This window comes from Caretta caretta, chromosome 5 (assembly GCF_965140235.1).
Source record: "Caretta caretta isolate rCarCar2 chromosome 5, rCarCar1.hap1, whole genome shotgun sequence".
NCBI classification, from domain to species: domain Eukaryota; kingdom Metazoa; phylum Chordata; order Testudines; family Cheloniidae; genus Caretta; species Caretta caretta.
The window spans coordinates 133,213,134-133,230,074 of NC_134210.1; the positions used below are offsets into that span (position 1 = coordinate 133,213,134).

The window sequence follows — 16,941 nt, forward strand, 5'->3', positions numbered from 1 at the left end:
AGTCTAGCAAAGTGTTTAAGCACATGACTAGTACCACAGTCTTCAAAGAGTTAAATACATGCTTACGTGCATTGTTGGAGCGGGTCACAGTGCTCAGCACCTTCCAGGACTGAGCTCCTGGAAACTACACTTGCAAAAAGTCCCCCCTTTTTTTTGGACAAGGGCCAGTTGTAAACTAATCTTCATAGTTTTGTATCAATGGAAAAAAATCTCTCTCCTTTAAAATTATTACTATTTAGCTGTCAGAACTCTTATATCACTGCTAGCAGATTGTTGCCACATAGAGGGGATGTTTCCACTCCTAAAAATAACAAACAGAAATATTTAAGGGAGAGGCCCAATTCTGAAAATTCCTAAAAACTAGGAAGCTAAAATGCTAGGGCCAGCGTTTCAGAAGGGTACTGAGCACCCATATTCAAAAGGGTCCTGCACCCAGCAGCTCCCATTGTTCTAGATGTTTTTAGATGCTTACAAGATTTCAGAAGAGCTTAGTACCTACAGCATGCAGTGCAACTGGAGAGCCTGAATTCCAAAAAGGCTTGGCACATTTCATGATTCAGCTGTCAAATTCCCTCATTCTTCTGATTCATAGCACTTCTGCACTGGCTCAATCATGTCTTTCCTATTAACTTTTAACGCATCACAGCGAGGGCACAGTGGTATTATTTGTTCCCCTCGGACAGTCTATACCTCTATGTTCACCCCTTTCACAAGACTATATTAAATTTTGTACCAAGTATGCCTTGTGAGGTATCATCTGAAAAATCATAATTTGCTGATCATTGTCCTGGTGAAATATATGTGGTAACGTTGTATGCAAAGTTATAAATGTCTACTGTATAACATTACTGAGACATGTTCCAAGTTTAGAAAAGCAACCAGAAACCAGTTCCTCAGAGACAAAAGGCAAACTCACGCCTCAGCCAGGTGTCAACGAAATCAAATGGACCTGCACCTGGTTAAATGGCCATTCTTTTGGCAGGAAAAAGGGTATGAACAAGAAATTTACATCTTGGCAAAGAAACAGCTGGAGGTTCCCATCCCCATAGACTTTCTGTCTCCTGACCCCCCAGCTGGAGAGGATTCTCAAAGAGGAAAAGGTGCAAGAATGGGGAACAGAGGCCCCAAATTTATCCTTTCATCTCTACTCACGACATTGACAACACATGAAGGACAAAGGAAGCATCACTGGACTGGTGAGGGATCCCGGCAGAACGGAATTCAGCCAGTACGACTGCTAAAACGTGGTGAGAGACACCTTTGCTTTGAATTCACTCTAACTTGTTAAGTTAGGAATCAGTAGCGTTTATTTTTATTTTCTTGTAACCAACTTGTAATTATGCCTCATTACTTGTAACCATTTAAAATTTATCTTTTTGTAGTTAATAAACTTGTTTTATTGTTTTATCTAAGCCAGTGTGTGTGCTTAGACTGAAGTGTTTGGGAAACTCCATTTGAGATAACAGAATTTGTGCATATCATTTTCTACTAATAAAATGACAGTCTTTATATGAGCTTGTGTTGTCCAGGAGAGGGCTAGGCAATACAAGACTCACATTTTGGGGGGGCAGTCTGGGACTGGGAATTGGCTGGTGTTGCCCTGCAGTGTAATTCAAGAGTAGCTGCCAGTACCACTCATACCAGATAACTGGGAGTAATTTACATGCTGGAAGGTGGGTGTGAGCAGACCAGGAGTGGCTGCTCTCACAGCGAAGCAGTGTAAAAGGTACCCCAAGTTGGAGAATGAAGGAGACACAGCTGTTCAGCAGTCAACACTGCACCCTGGGTAATGTCACACCAAGAATTTTAACAATTCAACAAAAGTGTTTCCCTCCAGGGAATGTCACCAATTTTTAGTTTCTTTAGCAATATTATGATAATATTAGGGTTGTCAAGTGATTTAAAAAATTAATTGCGATTAATCGCGCTGTTGAACAATAGCATACCATTTATTTTAAATATTTTGGGATGTTTTCTACATTTGCAAATATATTAATTTCAATTACAACACAGAATACAAAGTGTACTGGGCTCACTTCATATTTATTTTTGATTACAAATATTTGCATTGTAAAAAACAAAGAAATAGTATTTTTCAGTTCACCTCATACAAGTACTGTAGTGCAATCTCTTTATCATGAAAGTTGAACTTACAAATGTAGAATTATGTACAAAAAAAACTGCATTCAAAAATAAAACAATGTAAAACTTTAGAGCCTACAAGTCCACTCAGTCCTACTTTTTGGTCAGCCAATCACTCAGACAAACAAGGTTGGTTACAATTTGCAGGAGATAATGCTGCCTGCTTCTTGTTTACAATGTCACCTGGAAGTGAGAACAGGCATTCGCATGGCACTGTTGTAGGTGACGTTGCAAGATATTTACATGCCAGATGAGCTAAAGGTGCATATGTCCCTTCATGCTTCAACAACCATTCCAGAGAACATGCTCCCATGCTGATGATGGGTTCTACTCAATAACGCTCCAAAGCAGTGCGCACTGATGCATGTTCATTTTCATCATCTGAGTCAGATGCCAGCAGCAGAAGGCTGATTTTCTTTTTGGTGGTTTGGGTTCTGTAGTTTCCGCATCAGAGTGTTGCTCTTTTAAGACTTCTAAAAGCACGCTCCACACCTCGTCCCTCTCAGATTTTGGACGGCACTTCAGATTCTTAAACCTTGGGTCGAGTGCTGTAGCTATCTTTAGAAATCTCACATTGGTACCTTCTTTGCATTTTGTCCAATCTGCTGTGAAAGTGTTCTTAAAACGAACACGTGCTGGGTCATCATCCGAGACTGCTATAACAACATGAAATATATGCAGAATGCGGATAAAACAGAGCAAGAGACATACAGTTCTTCCCCCAAGGAGTACAGTCACAAATTTAATTGACGCATTTTCTTTTTTAATGTGCATCATCAGCATGGAAGCATGTCCTCTGGAATGTTGGCCGAAGCAAGAAGGGGCATATGAATGTTTAGCAGATCTGGCATGTAAATACCTTGCAACACCGGCTACAAAAGTGCCATGAAAACGCCTGTTCTCACTTTCAGGTGACATTGTAAATAAGAAGCAAGCAACAGTATCTCCCGTCACTGTAAACAAACTTGTCTGTCTTAGAAATTGGCTGAACAAGAAGGAGAATTGAGTGGGCTTGTAGACTCTAAAGTTTTACGTTGTTTTGGTTTTCAGTGCAGTTATGTGACCAAAAAAAAAATCTGCATTTGTAAGTTACACTTTCACGATAAAGAGATTGCACTTCAGTACTTGTCTGAAGTGAACTGAAAAATACTATTTCTTTTGTTTATCATTGTTACAGTGCATATATTTGTAATCAAAAATAATAATATAAAGTGAGCCCTGTGCACTTTGTATTCTGTGTTGTAACTGAAATCAATATTGAAAATGTAGAATAATATCCAAAAATATTTAATAAATTTCAATTGGTATTCTATTGTTATAAGTGCAATTAATCGTGATTAATTTTTTTAATCACGATTAATTTTTTTGAGTTAAATCGCGTGAGTTAACTGCGATTGACAACCCTAGATAATATTATTTACCCCTTTGTATAACACAAAAACTAGGATAATCCAATGAAATTATTAGACAGCAGGTTTAATACAAACACGAGGAAGTACTTTTTCACACAACACACAATTAACTTGTGGAACTTCTTGCCATGGGATGTTGTGATGGCCAAAAGTATAAATGCGTTAAAAAAAGAACTAGGTAAATGTATGGCTGTTAGCCAAGATAGTCAGAGATGCAACTCCAGCTGTGGGTGTCCCTAAACCTCTGAGTGCCAAAAGCCAGGAGGGAAAGACAGAGGTGAATCACTCCAACTGCCCTGTTCCATACACTCCCTCTGAAGCTCTGGTAATGTCGGAGACAGGATTTGTCTGGTACTTGTCTGCTACTGTTGGAGACAGGATACTAGGCTAGATGGACCATTGGTCGGACCCAGTATGGCAGTTCTTATGTTCTTATGTATACACTCGAATTGCAAACTGAAAGAACGGGAACAAACCTCCCCTTGGACTCAATCTTCAATTCCTTAGATTCTCTAGGGATAATTATATCTATTGAGACAACGTGAAAAGAACAAGAAATTTGGACATAAGCACATACCTGAGGGAGTGATCCAGTGTCATACCCGTGAAATCAAAAAACTTCAGGTATTCTTCAGCCACAAGTTTGCTGAACTCATTGCTTAAAAAAAAAACAAAAAGTTTATTACTAAAAAGCAACGCTCAAGCTGCTCTTATTATTGTACAGAATCAACCGTACAAATGATAGTGGCCCATGTCAACACATACTTTTTACCCAGGTGCTTTGCCACATCAGAGCGCTTGAATCGGTCCAGTTGGTAGAGGCGCTTAGCCAGCCTCCTGGCTGCTTCCAAATTGCTGTCAGTGCCATTGCTAAGATCTTTACTATGGTTTTCGGCGCCATCTTTCTCCAGGAGCTCATTGCCACCCATGGCAGCTGTGGAGTCGAACAGTGAGTTTTTCAATCCAGCATTGCTATGTGATAGAAGGAATGTGAAGGGGAGAAAAAAGAATAAAGACCTCAGGAACATTTTCAAGAAAGATTTACTTTCCAACTGGCAGGAAGGTGATTAATTGGCAAGACTGCAAGATACGATGAACTCCACTCAACTAAAAAACTGTTGAGAATTGACATATTTGTTTAGTAAAATCCCGTGTTTTGTTGTTTGTACTGACTTTTCACAACACATGTAACTCTGCATGGCAGGTGCTTGACATGTTGTGCTCAAACTGATGCATCAAAAAGAGTTCCCAAAATGAGCTACTCATAAATTGTGGACCATTATCTCATCTGCAATCCTATGGTGAGCAAACTGGGATTTACAATGGCTCACTCAAGTTATCTACTCCATCCTTCCCAGGCTTCCCTATGTACCAGACCTTGGTTCTGCTTCCAGACTCAGACTGGTCTCCCAGTGTGCAGGAGCTGCTGCGGACCTCAACAGAGTTCATACAGGCTCCATAGCCCCTGCTGTGCTAGCAAGGGCTACAGCTGGTCCTTTGAATTTTAGAAGGTGCAGAGGGAGGCAAAAGTGGGAAGGGGAGCAGGAATCAAGATAAGGGGTCTGAGGTGCAGGGGAAGCTGCATTAAGGTGGGGAGCTGACTCTCAAAGGCTGGCTGGAGACTGCAAGAAGCAGGGACCATGTGGAGCATCTACTTTCTACAGCTTTCCCTGCTCCTGGTGCTTTGTGGCTCCAGGGCTCTGCACCACTGGGTCCAAGCACTGGTTATGCTGCCCCTGCCTTTCCTGAGTCTCCCCTCAGACATGCAGCCAACAGTCTGTTAGCCAATACGTATACTTATACACACTGCACACCATACTAATATGTATTGTGCATTACATTCTATCTAAATGTTAGTACAAAGATTTATAGTTGCATGGTATTAAGCTTACTCTTGTTCACGCATGCTAAGTATCCCATAACACTTTGCAAAGCTGAAGTCAACTTTGGCTCTGGCGAATACAAAATCTGTCAAAATCAAAGTACATTTGTTCTGGGTCCTAGTACAAGTACTATTCCACTCAACTGGTTTGGAACGTAATATGCAAAACAGAGCTAAGAAAAGTACAGCCCAGAACAAGAAGTTAAGGAACGGTTACAACGAGTGGGATGGATTTAGTGACATATAGAGAGCTGTGTAACTTATAACGTCACGCTACAAAGACTACTAGCTGAAATGCAGATCTTTGAAGCATACCTTCAGTGTAAGGGGAACACGCTGCTAGACAAGAACTGCTTCCTGGAAGAAGGGTACGTATGTCCCCTTTCCATGTTGTATTGCTTTGTCTTTAGACAATGCATTTGGCTACATTCAGTTCTTTGGTCTCTTGAACATTTTTTAAGACCGAACCATGATCGCAGTCAAACAATTGGCTGCACTTTTCAGTCAACAAGCCCAGAACTCAGAGACAGCTTTTCCCTTGTGTCGAAACTCCTGTGCTTTGCTAGAGAGCCCCAATGCAACTGGCCACCACAGGCTTGTCAGACTGGGGCAGCCAATGGGAAATCTGACCAGACCCACGCAGAGACCAAGTACCTGGGGCCGAGGGTCTGTACGAACACCCTGCCCAGCCAGTGGGTCTGTTGCCGGTAGCCTGGATGCAGGATGGTAGGTGTTGGATACAGGATTTGCACACCCCCAAACAGACACACACCCCCATTCTTCCCACTGCTCCCCAACACCCGCCCAGCCTGCCCCAACATTCCCACCATCATTAGCACAACTCCAGTCGTCCCCACGGCTCCCCTAGCACCGGCACAGCTCCAGATAGTGCTCCCAAGCTCCCCATGTGCATAGGTCCCTTCAGAAATACCTCGCCTCCCAGGCCACATGTCCCCTACAAAGATCCGGCTCTCCTGCCACCACGGCACAGCTCCATTAACCTCACACATCCCTCCCACTAATTTCACCCCTTCCTCCCCAGCAGCTACACCCCCAGCATTGCCCCTCCATGCCCACAGCTCCGCAGGTCCTTTCACTCTGCCCCACAATCCCAGGGGCCACCCAAACAACATTAGGAGAACGGACCCTTGATGTCTCCTGGGGGAGGGCCAGGCGGCCATTTCTCACCCTTCCCTCCCACTGTCCTGTGGAGGGCTAGCAGGTACCCTTCCCCCAAATTTTGCTCTTTGGGGAATCAAGGTGAGGGGGCTCGCTGTTCGTCTCCGTCTCACGGCCAGGAACCAAAATCTCCTCCATGGCCTTCTTCCCTGTCAAAACCCTGGGCTCTGGACTGGCATCGGGCTGGCGGGTTCTATGGACAATCCAGGCCCATTGATGGCCTGGAATCCTCAGCACCAGAGAACCCTGATCACTATGGGCCAGAGCTCAGATGCACCCGCCAGGCCCAGGTCCCACCTGGTGGGAGAGGGCAGTGGTCCTTCCCTCAAAGATTTCCTGTCCTTGGATTGGGGGCCACAGGGACCCCCTGAGGATGGGGGGGCAGGCCAGTTGGCCACCCCCAGGAGATTACAAGCTTGAGTCTGACTGGGGACTCCTTTAGTGAGGTAGAACTACTGGGTGGGGGGGGCACATAGAAGTAGACAAGATGAGCTGTGGAGGCAATTGTGTGGGGGAGGCAGGGTAACTGCAGGGTGGGGACAACAGATCTGCACAAGGAGGCTGGAGAAATGGGGAGCAGGGTGTGAGATATGACGGAACACAGGGAAGAGGGAGAAAAAAATGGGAACTGGGGGGGCACACTGTTAACCCCTATGCACGGGGTGGGAGACCACCCTGGCAGGAGTCCCTCCATGCTAGAGTGCCTGAGCAAAATGGGACTGGCACCTCTACGCTATGACAGTGCCCTTATATAGCTTTGCCCTGCCTCAGGACCAGGGGTGCAGTGAACTTTACGATGGAAGCAGGTGTGTACAAGGGAGCTGACCTATGGAAGACTAGACAGGGAGATGGCCAGGGTTGGTGGGGAGCCGAGAGGCTGTACTCTGATGCCTCACCATGATCTCAACACCTCCATTCAACTCCCAGTCCAGATACCTGCCCTAGGGGGCGTCTTTCCAACACCCATGCACCAGTGCTCAGACTCTCCTTCATTTCCCCCCCAAAGTCTCTTTGATCCATGCCTCCCACAATTAACAAACCTACAAAACTTCCCCACACAAAATTAGACTGAGATTCCATTTAGAAAGGGGTAACAAATGACAGATGTTGTTACAGACAGGAGGTGAGTCAGACTAGATGCCCTCGCAAGGTCCCTTCCAGCCCGACAGTTCTATGATTCTGCGAGGGAGAAGTGTGTGTGTGTGTGGGGGGGGGGGGTGATATATAGATGGCTGTAAGCACTATAGCAGGACGTTTCAGAGTAGCAGTCATGTTAGTCTGTATTCGCAAAAAGAAAAGGAGGACTTGTGGCACCTCAGAGACTAACCAATTTATCTGAGCATAAGCTTATGCTCAAATAAACTGGTTAGTCTCTAAGGTGCCACAAGTCCTCCTTTTCTTATAGCAGGAGGTGTTATAGCAGCCTAGAACACATAGTTATAAACCACTAACTGATTTACTGGAATCTATAACACAGCAGTTGTTTATTAAAATGTCTGATAATCATTCATTAACTGTTTATACATGGATTCTTAATACAAAGTGTGACCCAAAAAACTTTGCTAAGATGGAATTCCCCACCACACAAATCACCACCTGCTTTCTGCCTTGAAGCACCCACATCAAAGGGGTGAAAACTGCAGCTTTCTTCCCATGTTACAGCACCCATTGCATTCACAGCAAGAAAGGGCAGTGGTGCTCCTCAGGAGTATTTTTTTGATCAACTCCATCTGTATTCCCTTCCTTCCAGCTCTGTTACAGAAGAATCACTCAAACACATATTTTGTGAGTGACATTTTCAGTAATCCTCTCAAACTGAGATTTTCAAAGCATGTAAGGGAACTGAACACCCAACTGCCATTGCAGTTACTGGGAATTTATTTATCTTGATTTAAACAACAAAAAGACACCTATAAAAGGCGCCAGATGCCTGAATGCATAATTAATACTGCAACGAAGCCCCAGTGGCACTGAAACAATGTCTCATGGAGGAACTCCACCTGACAGTCGCCACCTGCAATACAAAAACACTCCTTTCTACTCCTTCATCCCTCAGCCCTCCCCAAAAGCCTTACCCAGCTTCTGCAGCGTGCCTTTATAGTTACCAAATCTGGGCTGTTTCGGACTAAGCGGGGGGAGTAAGTTCTAGAGCCCAGGGTGGATAAAAATCAATGAGGTTTTTTTATTTAAATTGGATTTTTTGATAAAATGCTTTTTGAGGAAAAAAGCAATCTAAAGATAGTTTTAATTAAGATACATTATAGCTAAAAGATATTGCATCATGGATTAGGGATTATAAATTCTAATTCAACAGTATGAGACAATATAGTCATGTAATGTTTAAGAAAAGTTTTGTAAATGAGTTCCAACAGTTCATGGATTAGGGACCCAATCTCACGGGAGTCCAGGGACTTCTGTATAGCTTATTTAGGTTAATCTTTCTACCTACCCAATGGGACTCAGTGCTCAGTCTAGAGGATACCATCAGAGATGTTTAGTTTTGCGGTTCTCAAACTGGATTTGTGTCTCCAGTGATAACATGCTTGTTAACAGCAAAAATGTTTTTAAATAAATATATAGAGGTGAGAAATAACAGACCTCAGCCCTATTGTCCGTCTGCAAATTTGCGTCCACAGAGTCAATCCCTTACCTCTCTCTAAAAGTGCAAAGTTTCAAAAAGTTAAATGAATAGAAGATTGTTGGGAGTGGAATAGATCTGGACAAGGAGAAGAAGTCTGGAGATAAATGTGAGAAGGGAGGGACAGGCAGCAGAAACAAAAGGGAAACTGTTTGAGCAGCATATTCCAGAAGTCTTGAGGCCTTTCTGAATGTAGCCTTCATTGATTTGAGATCTACCATACCATTCTCTCCCCTAGAAGGGAAAACCTATAATTAGCAAAAGAGGCCCAGTATGGGAATATTTTAATGAAGTTCCTCTACCTGTGGGTAAGACAGACATGCGTGCAAAATAAAACAGTGCAACAAAGAAATGCAAAGCCTGGTTTCCCGAATGAAACATCATGAGAAGTGTTCCTTCTCAGGAGGAAGCTGCGTTGAAGATGATGAAAGGAACAGGTCTGAACATGCAGAATCTTCAGGTTGGTAAACTTTTATTTCATACTTCTCTCTTGAGGACTGCCCGTCTTCCTTCTGGACTATTCTTGAATTCTCATGTTTGAGCAACAAATATCTTTGTTACTCTATGGTACTAGCATTTTAGATGCAGTTGTGATAAAAAATAAATTGCTGAAATAGGCAGATCTTCTTTTTACAATTTCACCTTTAAAGTAGTACTGAGTGTTAGTGAATGTAATGAGTAATACTAAATGAGCAGTATGGAAATAATTAAATAACTGCATTGACTTATTTGGTTTAGGAGAATCCATCCTCAACATACAGGATTCTGAAGACTACCACCATCAAGATCACCATCATTTTCTATAGTTTCAGAGTTATCTGCCAATGACAGTGTTTCAGCCACATCATGATACTAAACTGGGAGGAGTGGTAGATACGCTGGAGGGGAGGGATAGGATACAGAAGGACCTAGACAAATTGGAGGATTGGGCCAAAAGAAATCTGATGAGGTTCAATAAGGATAAGTGCAGGGTCCTGCACTTAGAACGGAAGAATCCAATGCACCGCTACAGACTAGGGACCAAATGGCTAGGCAGCAGTTCTGCGGAAAAGGACCTAGGGGTGACAGTGGACGAGAAGCTGGATATGAGTCAGCAGTGTGCCCTTGTTGCCAAGAAGGCCAATGGCATTTTGGGATGTATAAGTAGGGGCATAGCGAGCAGATCGAGGGACGTGATCGTTCCCCTCTATTCGACATTGGTGAGGCCTCATCTGGAGTACTGTGTCCAGTTTTGGGCCCCACACTACAAGAAGGATGTGGATAAACTGGAGAGAGAGTCCAGCGAAGGGCAACAAAAATGATTAGGGGTCTGGAACACATGACTTATGAGGAGAGGCTGAGGGAGCTGGGATTGTTTAGTCTGCAGAAGAGAAGAATGAGGGGGGATTTGATAGCTGCTTTCAACTACCTGAAAGGGGGTTCCAAAGAGGATGGCTCTAGACTGTTCTCAATGGTAGCAGATGACAGAACGAGGAGTAATGGTCTCAAGTTGCAGTGGGGGAGGTTTAGATTGGATATTAGGAAAAACTTTTTCACTATGAGGGTGGTGAAACACTGGAATGCGTTACCTAGGGAGGTGGTAGAATCTCCTTCCTTAGAGGTTTTTCAGGTCAGGCTTGACAAAGCCCTGGCTGGGATGATTTAACTGGGAATTAGTCCTGCTTCGAGCAGGGGGTTGGACTAGATGACCTTCTGGGGTCCCTTCCAACCCTGATATTCTATGATTCTATGATTCTATGTATGTCACATAGCCACAGTAAATCACCTGTAGCAAAAAGGAAAAAAAATCTCCATCATCTAGAAACAACCAAAGATATGTTTGTAATCTGCTGGTTCTTATCACAAAAAGATTTAAAAATTGCCCAGTTTGTTTATGCAACAAACTCTCCTTTCTGTAAGATTGAGAACCCACACTTCAAACATGGTTCAGTCATTAAGACCAGGATACAGTCCACCCAATAGAGCAAATGTCGCAGGTAAATTGCTGGATAAAGTATACTAAAGAGAAATTGAGCAGTGTGCAAATGGTCTAGAGGGTAACATTGTTAACCTGAGTCTTGATGGGTGGAGCAGTGTCCACAATGATCCTGTTGTATATGTGCTTGTGTGACAACAGAAGAAGGGAAGGTCTTCCTTCCAGAAACAATTGATACATCAGGAAATGCACACACAGTAGAATACTTACAAGAAGTAGCAGTAAAAGCCATAACAAACTGTGAAAAAAAAATTCAAATGTCTACTCTGCATCTTGGTCACAGACAATGCTGCAAATGTATCCAAGATTAGAAGAAATTTAGAAGAGAGTCCCAAGCTAATAACATACGGTTGCAATGCTCATTTGATGCACCTCCTAGCCTAGGCAACAAGAAGAAAGCCAAGGAATGTGTGGGCCCCTTACTGAATGAGGGAGGCAACCTAGTGACAGAGGATGTGGAAAAAGCTAATGTACTCAATGCTTTTTTTGCCTCTGTTTTCACTAACAAGGTCAGCTCCCAGATTGCTACGCTGGGCATCACAAAATGGGGAAGAGATGGCCAGCCCTCTGTGGAGATAGAGGTGGTTAGGGACTATTTAGAAAAGCTGGACGTGCACAAGTCCATGGGGCCGGACGAGTTGCATCTGAGAGTGCTGAAGGAATTGGCGGCTGTGATTGCAGAGCCATTGGCCATTATCTTTGAAAACTCGTGGCGAACCGGGGAAGTCCCGGATGACTGGAAAAAGGCTAATGTAGTGCCAATCTTTAAAAAAGGGAAGAAGGAGGATCCTGGGAACTACAGGCCAGTCAGCCTCACTTCAGTCCCTGGAAAAATCATGGAGCAGGTCCTCAAAGAATCAATCCTGAAGCACTTGCATGAGAGGAAAGTGATCAGGAACAGTCAGCATGGATTCACCAAGGGAAGGTCATGCCTGACTAATCTAATCGCCTTTTATGATGAGATTACTGGTTCTGTGGATGAAGGGAAAGCAGTGGATGTATTGTTTCTTGACTTTAGCAAAGCTTTTGACACGGTCTCCCACAGTATTCTTGTCAGCAAGTTAAGGAAGTATGGGCTGGATGAATGCACTACAAGGTGGGTAGAAAGCTGGCTAGATTGTCGGGCTCAACGGGTAGTGATCAATGGCTCCATATCTAGTTGGCAGCCGGTATCAAGTGGAGTACCCCAAGGGTCGGTCCTGGGGCCGGTTTTGTTCAATATCTTCATAAATGATCTGGAGGATGGTGTGGATTGCACTCTCAGCAAATTTGCGGATGATACTAAACTGGGAGGAGTGGTAGATACGCTGGAGGGGAGGGATAGGATACAGAAAGACCTGGACAAATTGGAGGATGGGGCCAAAAGAAATCTGATGAGGTTCAATAAGGATAAGTGCAGGGTCCTGCACTTAGGACGGAAGAACCCAATGCACAGCTACAGACTAGGGACCGAATGGCTAGGCAGCAGTTCTGCGGAAAAGGACCTAGGGGTGACAGTGGACGAGAAGCTGGATATGAGTCAGCAGTGTGCCCTTGTTGCCAAGAAGGCCAATGGCATTTTGGGATGTATAAGTAGGGGCATAGCGAGCAGATCGAGGGACGTGATCATTCCCCTCTATTCGACATTGGTGAGGCCTCATCTGGAGTACTGTGTCCAGTTTTGGGCCCCACACTACAAGAAGGATGTGGATAAACTGGAGAGAGAGTCCAGCGAAGGGCAACAAAAATGATTAGGGGTCTGGAACACATGACTTATGAGGAGAGGCTGAGGGAGCTGGGATTGTTTAGTCTGCAGAAGAGAAGAATGAGGGGGGATTTGACAGCTGCTTTCAACTACCTGAAAGGGGGTTCCAAAGAGGATGGCTCTAGACTGTTCTCAATGGTAGCAGATGACAGAACGAGGAGTAATGGTCTCAAGTTGCAGTGGGGGAGGTTTAGATTGGATATTAGGAAAAACTTTTTCACTAAGAGAGTGGTGAAACACTGGAATGCGTTACCTAGGGAGGTGGTAGAATCTCCTTCCTTAGAGGTTTTTCAGGTCAGGCTTGACAAAGCCCTGGCTGGGATGATTTAACTGGGAATTGGTCCTGCTTTGAGCAGGGGGTTGGACTAGATGACCTTCTGGGGTCCCTTCCAACCCTGATATTCTATGATTCTATGATTCAAAGACTTCAGTGTTCCAGTAATAAAGGCTAATGCTGTTGAAATTGCAAAATACTTCCGTAACAACCACTTTGCAGCATCTGCTCTGAAAAAAGTGGGAGGAACCAAGCTCACTCTCCCACAAGACGTGTGATGGAACTCAGTAGTGGACTGTTTTGAGCACTGTATCAAGAACTGGCCTAATCTGATGACAGTGTATGAACAAAATAGTGAACAAATAGATGGCCCTGTCATAGCCAAAGTTCTCAACATTGGGCTTAAGAGAAATGTTGAACACATGCTGAGTACCCTGAAGCCTATTTCTGTAGCCTTGAACAAAACGCAGGGAAATAGCTGTTTTATTGCTGATGCTGCTGAAATTTGGAAGGAACTGAGTGAGATCTTAAAAAGAGAAATATGCAAAGACAGAGTTAAATTACAAGCATTTAAAAAACAAATGGGACAAGCACTATCTCCAGCTCATTTTCTTGAAAATATTCTCAATGCCCGGTACCAGGGTCAAACCTTAACTGCTGAAGAGGAGGAGTTGGCTAGGACATGGACATCCAGCAATCATCCCTCCATAATGCCAACTGTAATAAACTTCAGAGCTAAGGGTGAACCATTCAAGAAATATATGTTTGCTGACGATGTTTTAAAGTAGGTCACACCAGTGAACTGGTGGAAGTCACTTAAGCACTTGGATTCAGAGACTGTTGACGTGATAATCTCACTTTTAACAGCAGTAGCTTCTTCCACCGGTGTAGAAAGAATATTTTCTTCCTTTGAACTAATTCATTCCAAATTGAGAAATGGTTTTGGACCTGAAAAAGCAGGAAAGCTTGTTTTTCTTTTCCAGATTATGAACAAACAGGAAAATGAAGGTGAGGACAACTGAGTTAGCTGCAGAAGCCAATATTTTAAGTTTCTCGTGTTGATCTGGCTGACATAGTCAATTTAATTTTTCTTTTTGTTTTTAAATATTTCATTTAACTATTTTAGTTAACAATTTTAACAAAAACAAACCTGATTTTAAAAATCTTGAATGTTTAACTAAATTCAAAAATTCATATGCTTGTTTTGTTAAAATATTATATGTTTGCTGTTGAATAAAAAATCCAGAATACGTAACGCTGTTGTTTTAGTTAAATAAAACAATTTAAATGTCTGTCTGGTGATGTTCTCTTCCTAATACAGCATGGAAAGAAAATCCACCAAATATTAATGATTAACCTGTTGAACTGGGTCACCTCCCAATGACTTCATAAATATCTGCTTCTATTACCTTTGGTAAATGAAATCATTCATTTTCTGATATAGCTGTAAAATTAATCTGAAAAGTTTTCAAAATAAATCACTTTAAAAATGTATAGTGTGTATCTTCTAAAAATGAAACCTACATCTATCTATGAGTTGTGAAGAATATGTATTAAGGTTATAACGACCAACAAGAATGCACTTTAATGTAGAAATCCATGATTAAATCAAGTCTTCCTGACTAGTGATTTAAATCATGATTTAAATCAAATCCACCCTGCTAGAGCCCCATAGCTCCCACAGAAAATACCCTGCCGGCAGCCTCCTCTCTCTTCATACTGGACATCTGACTCCTTTAGGCATATTTAAAAAAATCTCAGCTTTAATGTTGAACAATACAAAGGGTAAACAGCTACAATACAAATTGCTGCTATACACCCAATATGCTTACAGTGCTTTCCCCACACACTCACACACACCCCTTCAAAAGCCATGTCCTGTCAACCTATGCACAACCTCTGATTTTGTCACAGAGATCACGGGGACCTCGGAAATCGTGAATTTGAATAAAGTCTGAGAAACCTTGGAAATGTCTTGTAAAAATGCATTTGATTAGTCCACCACAATGAGTGGCGTTGTGCACCAGGTCGCAACGCCACACAGGTTTGGCCTGTCCACCCCTCCACTGATGGAGACAGAGGGGCGGATGAGCCAAATCGTAGTGGCGCTGTGACTTTATGTGCTAGGTCGCAACACCAAAGGCAGAGAGTCCAGTCAGGAGCAGCTGCTGTGGGGTGAGTACAGGGTGGACTTGCGCTCCAAAACCCCTTTCCTAGGCCCCATCTTTCAGCACTCCCACTATACTCTTATGTTGATGTAATGCAAACTACATTATTTGGTGAACTTTCCGTGACCTATGTTCTTTTTCCTGCATCTCCACCGTGAAATTTACTAAACATTTCTGTGCCAAAATCGTAGCCTTAACTACCACCAATAAAACACAGCCCTGTTTCCCCCTCTACTCCTTATTACAGGCAATATTTATAACCCTGGAAGGTGGCCAGCACTGACAGAAAACATCTGCATCCTGAAGTCAAATACAAGAATGAACGCGACCACAAACCATGACCGGTTATATGGAAATGCCAGCAACTACCATACAGTGACCTATATTCCACAGCAACTTCCAGCACAGCACTTTAGAAATGAAGGAGAAGAAAGCTTGCTTCTTTTACTGTTGGCAGCTTGCCAAAAGAGTGGTCTTAGAGGGAATTTCACTAGTCTAATTTCCCAGATATAAAATGCAGTCCAAGTCAGGTGTTTCATTCACAAAAGTATCATCTCAAAGCAGCTGACTATTTGATTCAATATTCTCTGAGTTTTTCTTACAACTAAGCAATAGGCTACTAGTAGGCGTGGGGTAAAAGTGGTGTTTGCACTTATTCAACACCTAAATTTAGCATTCATATCAAAGAGGCCAATTTGACAATACTAGAGATTGAGGGTGAGATTTTAATGCTCAGTTCTCATTAGAAATTAATGCATGTCCATATCACTTAAGCAGCTTTGAAAATATGAAGCCCCAAGATATACAACATCTTTTGAAATCCTTGTTCTCTAGATGTGTAATGAGGATTATTTAATTAGTTCCCAGATCTCTGTTGACAATGATGCTAGTAGCCAATTAGGGCCAACTGTGATGGTGGTTTATGTGGACACCTATTCATTAAGAACTAGACCAAGAGGACCTCAGGTAAGGATTCAGATCTATTACATAGATGTGAAAGCTCCTGTGCCCGCCAACTCTGGTGTTTATGTGATAAAAATGAAAATCTGCCGCATGGTATAAGCTAGATGGGTGTATAATGGAGTTTATTTAATCAGTGCTGTCATAGATATAAAGGGAAGGGTAACCACCTTTCTGTATACAGTGCTATAAAATCCCTCCTGGCCAGAGGCAAAATCCGTTCACCTGTAAAGGGTTAAGAAGCTAAGGTAACCTTGCTGGCACCTGACCCAAAATGACCAATGATACTTTGACAAGATACTTTCAAATCTGCAGGGGGAGGAAGAAGGCTTTTGTGTGTCTGTGTGATACCTTTGCCAGGAACAGATCAAGGATGCAAGCCCTCCAACTCCTGTAAAGTTTGTAAGTAATCTAGTTAGAAAATGGGTTAGGTTTTCTTTGTTTTGGCTTGTAAATTCGCTGTGCTGGAGGAAATGTGTATTCCTGTTTTTGTGTCTTTTTGTAACCTAAGGTTTTGCCTAGAGGGATTCTTTATGTTTTAAATATGACTCCCTGTAAGATTATCTT

At 42.9% G+C, this 16,941-nt stretch overlaps 1 protein-coding gene across 7 annotated transcripts in view; it reads right to left on the minus strand.

Moving 5' to 3' along the window:
• The window catches only part of PSD3 (pleckstrin and Sec7 domain containing 3), a 143,287-nt gene that overhangs the window by 72,478 nt on the left and 53,868 nt on the right, over positions 1–16,941 (minus strand). For all 7 annotated transcript variants that reach the window (XM_048851597.2, XM_048851599.2, XM_048851598.2 and 4 more), the window contains 2 exons: positions 4,320–4,526; positions 4,132–4,212 (listed from right to left, as the gene is read on the minus strand). In XM_048851597.2, coding sequence (XP_048707554.1) covers positions 4,132–4,212; positions 4,320–4,526 — 288 coding nt within the window. The remainder of the gene's footprint in view (positions 1–4,131; positions 4,213–4,319; positions 4,527–16,941) is intronic.